The 6,024-nt window shown below is 45.5% G+C and overlaps 1 protein-coding gene across 2 annotated transcripts; it reads left to right on the forward strand.

Moving 5' to 3' along the window:
• Window positions 1-318: 318 nt before the first annotated feature.
• On the forward strand, window positions 319-2,941 carry NDUFB4 (NADH:ubiquinone oxidoreductase subunit B4). 2 transcript variants are annotated; one of them, XM_088159026.1, is made up of 3 exons: window positions 319-640; window positions 1,079-1,225; window positions 2,777-2,941. In XM_088159026.1, the coding sequence occupies exons 1-3, from the start codon at window positions 422-424 to the stop codon at window positions 2,837-2,839; spliced, it is 429 nt and encodes a 142-aa protein (XP_088015152.1). In that variant the 5' UTR covers window positions 319-421; the 3' UTR covers window positions 2,840-2,941. The 2 variants fall into 2 exon arrangements, with proteins under 2 accessions (XP_088015152.1, XP_014744376.1); XM_014888890.2 differs by having other exon boundaries at window positions 319-622.
• The last annotated feature ends 3,083 nt before the right edge of the window (window positions 2,942-6,024 follow it).

Raw genomic sequence — 6,024 nt, forward strand, 5'->3', positions numbered from 1 at the left:
AATTAATTTTGGCCTTTCAGCACCTGAAGGGAACTCGCAGTAAAGACGGAGAAAGGTTATTTACAAGAGAATGTAGTGACAGGAGGACGGGGAATGTGTTCAAATCGAAAGAGTAGGTTTACGTTAGGTATTACGGAAAAAATCCTTTACCCTGAGTGTGGTAAGGCACAGGTTCCCCAGAGAAGGTGCGAATGCCCCATACCTTGAAGATAGTCAAGGCCAAGCTGGATGGGGCTCGGATAAACCTGTCTAGTGCAAATTGTCCCCGCTCACGGCAGAGAGGTTGGACCAGGATGAACTTTACCGTAGCTTCAGCCTAAACCTCTCCGGTTCCGTGAGGGGAGGTCACTGCTCTCGCCAACCCCGCAGCGGGGGCGGAGCCGGCACCGCCCCCGGCCGGCGGCACGGCCAGCTCTACAAGATGGCGTCCGCGCCGCCTCCGTCGGTGGCCAGGTTGTACCGGCCGAATCGCTTCGTCTCGCTGCCCGCGGAGCTCGACCCTGACACCTACGACACATCGCCGGAGAAGCGCCGCGCCGAGGCCGAGCGCCTGGCGATCCGCTCCCGGCTCAAGCGGCAGTACCTGCTGCAGCTCAACAACCCCAGCCCGCCCGCCATCATCGTGAGTAGGGATGGAAAGGTGCGAGGGGGTGGCGGGGGAAGCGCGGGGCTCGTCCGCTTCGGGCTACGAGCCAACCAGTGTCTTCTGCGGGACTCCTTTGAGGACAGAAGGCCCAGCTCTGCTGCACAGCAAAGCTGAATTCCTCCTCCTGTGGATCGTCCATCGGGAGCAGCGGTGGTGCACGTGACCCGTCGGGCTCCCACCCAGAGCTGATGTCTCAATAAAGGCATTAAAACGGGAGCTGGTCTCCTTGCCCTTATTCATTTCAAGCTGGAGGCGTCCTGGAGCGGGGCCGGCACCTGCGGCTGTGCTTGGGGACGGGACCGTGCCGCCGGGGCGCTGCCCGCCCTCCCCGTGACCTTGGTGCCCTTCCCGGTGTGCCTTGGCCTCAGTCCCCGGGTGGAGGGGCCACGGCAGAGCCCCGCGGGCCTCACCGCCTTTCTCTTTACACCTCAGGAAGATCCCGCCTTGATCCGCTGGGCCTATGCGAAGTCGCAGAACGTCTACCCTACTTTCCGCCCGACACCCAAGACTTCCTTTCTAGGAGCTGCTTATGCATTAGGCCCCCTTCTCTTCTGGATCTTTGTCTTAAAAGCTGACAGGGTAAGTCTGCCCACTATGCTGAACATCAGCGAATACCACAGACACCAGCTTGTAAAATGTAGATCTGCTTGGAGTCTCTGTGGGATCCTCATGGGTCTAAGAATGATACCATTAAAGTAGTGAGGGAAGGAAGGCTGATAGCGAGCCTGCTGTCTCAAAGCTTGTTACTGGTTGCAGAGTCTTGTTTTTCTGAGAGCCCTTTATTGTACCCTTGGGGTATGGCAATCAAACAGCATGCCTGATCAGGCTATTTGGCAGTCACTAAGTTCTCTGTAGCACTGAGTGAAAATTAATCCTAAATTTCCTTTATTTTCAGCAGTTGACATGCATTAACTATGTTTTCTCAACTTAAAACACACGAGAAGCTTATGGATGATAGACCTAGCAATCTCTCTATGCAATTGCTTGGCCCTTTCTATAATATAGTGAAGCAAATGGGGAATAATAATTATGCTAATTGCAGTGTCTAATCTCAGCTGGATGTTTTAATATTTTGGAAGGTTTATCTTGCTTCCATTCTTACTCCTAAACTATGAGTGTCAGAATCTGAGCAATAGTAGATCATTACGAAAAAACTCAGCTATATACATACATTAAAAATGCTAACAGGCAGACAGTGGCTGCTTTTAGTAAAGAATTTGTGGCTGTTGTAAAACACTTTTATTTCCATCTTTTGCACAGCATTTCAGATCAAGTCATAAACCATGAAGCACTAACGTAAATTAATATGATATTTGTAGGGAATGTTGTTTGCTAGAGTGAATTGAAAATTCAGGTTTTAGGAAACGTGCTGAGCAGGTTGATGTCAATGTTTTTGAGGCTTCAGTACCTCTGCAGTATTTTGCCATGCTGAAGCCTTTAATTAGTGTCCAGGATAATTAACTTTCCTTTATTACAGTTCCTTTAGTGGTGTTGGGGGATTTTTCTTGTTTTCCTGGTAGTACATAAGGCACGATAGTCATAGTCTTTTCTCTCAGGAGTGTGTGCTGTGTGTTTGGGCAAGCAGGAGATAAATTACCAGGTTTTAAGTAAATTTTATGGTTTTATCCAGCAGGAGGAATCTGGCTGTTATCCTCAGTGTAGTGTGTACTGTAATAGCACCAGTCAGAAAGGTACATGACTGCAGGATAAGGTACAAATGTGTAGAAAGTGAGCACAGGCACTTTTAGGCAAGTTATTAAGAAGTTTCTCCATAATTAGATCTCTAAGCTGGATTATTCAGCCAGAAGGAGGGGGTAGAAACAAAGGTACAAATTGAGACAACTAGTTTGGTGAAAAATGCCTTACAGGAATTGCTGGCCTGTGAGAGTACCTGGATGTGAGGTCAATCTGAGCAGGTATTTAGTAGGTGAAGCTAAATGCCTTGTAATGTTTTACTTATAAACCGCTTGCGCTCATAAAATCATTTAGGGTGGAAAAGACCCTTAAAATTCTATATGGTGCTATCTTCATGTAGTCTACGCTGAAATAATAGAACTTCTGTTCTGTTATCCCAGGCTGATGGAAAGTCCTTCTCTAGCAGGATAATGATAAATGTTCTTTCTTCCACAGGATTGTAAAGAGAAGCGTATCCAGGAAGGTAAATACAAGCGACCATTCAGTGTATTCTTCTAAGTTCCTGGAGTTGCAGTTATGTTCATGGGATATATAAATAAAATAAGATGCATTATGTGATAACATTTCTCTGTCACAAGAATAAATCTTAATTGTTTGTTGGTTGTCTTGCATCTTTGAAAATCAAGGGAAGTGCAAAATGTAGATCTTTATATCTAAACCAGATGGATACAGAGAGGGTGTCTGGAACTCAGCCATTGTACTCTTCTGGTGTACATACAGAGGATCCTTTTAAACCATGGAAGTTGCTACTGTCCAAGAAGGCTGAAGTTTAAAATTACTAGCAGACTAAAATGCTAAGCAAGACCAAAGCAGTTTCCTAAAGGAACTACTGCTTGCCTTACAGGTATTTCTTCTTGATGTCAGTTTGGCTGTGGGTGTCACTTTGGCAGTGTGATTTGCCCTAACTGGATATAGGCAAGTTCTGTGATACATTTTTAAGAACTTAGGAGTCTGCCTGACTGCTCTCAATAAGTTTTTCTTTTTCCTAATGAACTGCAAGCCTAAACCACGTGTTCGTTTATTGCAATAAACTATTTTTTTAATAGTACCAGATTTGGAAATAGTCAGCTGAATGTTGTTATGCTATATGTAACTAGAATTTCCACTTATTCTGTGGTTCCTGTGAATGAGAGACAAGAAGTGTAAGATAGTCACTGTCAAAGTAAAAATCCCTATCTTGCAGTATAGGAGAATTCATCCCTGTAAGGGAGCTGTGCTCCAAATAAAAAAAAAAAAAAATCCACCATCAAGCATATCTGAATCCTATGCCTGTTAAGATGCCTTTTCTGTTTATTCTTCTAAGAACACAAGTTTTTCCTGCCCAGATCAATTGGTATAGAGGACTCTGGAATTGTTACTGTCGGAGTACTGAGGTGTGAGTGCAAAGAAAATATTTTTGATGCATACTTTAATTTTTTCGTGGCCTGTAGGTGCCTTCATGATCCAAACAGCTCTCTCATTCTTCAGAGACTATGGGAGTGGTTTCTTCCCAGGCATTGAGTTTCATGCCAGAACCTCAGTCTGATACAAAAGTTGAAAACTGTCCTCTGCCTACTGGGAAAGCAGCCAATGCGTAGTCAGCAAAAACAGGTCTACTGTATCCTTTCTTTTCCTGCATGATAAAGATGTAAATATGGGCCATTTGCAGTCACTCTCCAGCAGAGTGAATTGATGAACTTTTGCACATAATCATAAAGTGGCTGAGGTTGAAAGGGACCTCTGGAGGTCATCTGGGTCCTACCCTCTGCTCAGGTAGGGCTGTCTAAAGTGGGTTGTCCAGGACCTCGTATGTATAGGTGGCTTTGAGCATCTCTAGAGATGAAGACTCCACAACTTTCCTGGGTAACCTGTGCCCATGCTCAGTCACCCTCTCAATGAAATCACTCTCACTAGATTATTTTTACGGTGTTTTTTGTTTTCGTTTTTTAAAAAATATTTTTATTTTTTTCTATCTCAGCTCTTCCTGTGTGGGCTATGAAACATTCAGGCTGTGTGGAGCTTGGCACTAATGCTGTGTACAGAAACTGGACTAGTCAGTGCCCTGGTTTTGCAATCCCGTATGTGCTCCCAGAACCCCTTTTGAACCAGTTTCTGCAGCTTGTTCTGCTAGTTTAACTAAAGCAAACCCATATTATTCTCTGCAGAATAGCTCCTAAAAGACTGTCACAAATGATATTACAAGATAGGGTTGTGGATCAGTGCATGGAGAGAGTGGTATTTAGGGAAAGAAAGAATTGCTTGTGTGAGCATGCTAAATTAGCTGTTCTTGCTGCCACAAACGAATTTGATCTCCCGGGACCCATTTCCTCAGCTAATTGGAACTTGAGTTGCCACACATGTAAATTCTCCCTTGCAGCTATATTTTTTTCAGGCCAGCTGAGCAAATGCTTCAGGATGGGTTATGGATGAGCACAGCACCTCTGGTCTTTTAGGCCAAGCTTGGACTGGTGCTTCTGGCACCTCCTACAGCCCTGTTTCCAGCCCTTTACAGCCCTGAGTTTCTGATGCTACATCCCTGCAGATTTGAGCATGGTGCTTGGAGAAAGGCTGTCCTACTTTTCTCTCTTGTTATTTCCAGAACTCTCCAAGCTGTTTTTTTACTACAAATGAGCATGCTGTGCTGCTGGAGTTGGGGTTGGTATTTGAGGCAGTGGTGCTGGGTGCAGTGAGGAAGGAAAGAGAAGTTTTCTTTCAGGCATCTAGGGTGGAGGTAGGAAAGTGAATGTACCTTGTGGAATTTTACCCTTGACTGATGTGTTACCACCCATATATACTTCGGTGATGCATCTGTATGAGAGAAATTCAAGCCTGTAGGTCACTGGGTGATAATTTAGGTCCCAAACAGAAAACAAGCTCTTCTCCCCTGCCTGTGAAATATTTAGATCTCATTTATCCTGGATCAGTCTGATTAAATCAGCTTCTCTGGCAAATTGATTCTCCCAAATGTCCTTTTCTGAATTGGCTATTCTAGAGTAAACATCTCCAAGGAAAATTCCTTCTCTGGGGAAGTAAGAAACATAGATCTGGTGGCACCAAGTTCAGAAACTGTCATGTGGGTATGTGCTAAAGTACAGGCCTGAGGTGTGGGGTGCCTGGGCTGTGCTCCTGGTTCCCATTCTACTTGGGGCTTTGCTTGCTGCTTCCACCCTGTGGAATTCACCAGCTGGGGATGAGGTTTGCATACTCCAGTCAATGTTGAGGTCCCCCATGGTGTCTGCAGTTGAGCTTTTTTCCAGGTACCTTCCCAGGAACAAATGCTTGGACTGGCCAGAGAAGCCTTTTCACATTTGCTGTGCTGCAGGTTAGCACAGAGCTAGGGAATTTCTCAAGTGCTGGCAAACAAGTCAATATTGCAGGATGGCCAGAGTGTACAATAGAAACTCCCTCGCTTAGCAGTGAAGTGCTTTGGATTCTCTAGACTTTTTTCATTTGTGGTCTACTTTTCTGACGACCAAGTCTTTCCTCAGCAGCCCCCCATGGATGAGCAGGTTGAAGTAGCTTGCTCGGATAGTGGGCTTAGGCCTGGTAGAGCCTTCAGCACTGTTTATAAAGCTCTTCCCATACAGACAGCATACAATGCTCGGTCCCTAGCTTCTCCCTGGGAAAGATACACTGGGTTGTATTTTCAGGAGGCCCTGTGAATGGGAGCTAGCTATCACCTTGTGTCCACACAAGGTGCAGCT

Source organism: Sturnus vulgaris, chromosome 2, assembly GCF_052056855.1.
Source record: "Sturnus vulgaris isolate bStuVul1 chromosome 2, bStuVul1.hap1, whole genome shotgun sequence".
In the NCBI taxonomy this organism is placed as follows: Eukaryota; Metazoa; Chordata; class Aves; order Passeriformes; family Sturnidae; genus Sturnus; species Sturnus vulgaris.

Excerpts from the sequence above, each read along its gene's own strand:
- NDUFB4 (XM_088159026.1), top strand. The coding sequence starts at position 422 with ATGGCGTCCGCGCCGCCTCCGTCGGTGGCCAGGTTGTACCGGCCGAAT. Across the intron at positions 641-1,078 it reads TCGTGAGTAGGGATGGAAAG|GAAGATCCCGCCTTGATCCG; the intron begins GTGCGAGGGGGT and ends TTTACACCTCAG. Across the intron at positions 1,226-2,776 it reads TTGTCTTAAAAGCTGACAGG|GATTGTAAAGAGAAGCGTAT; the intron begins GTAAGTCTGCCC and ends TTTCTTCCACAG.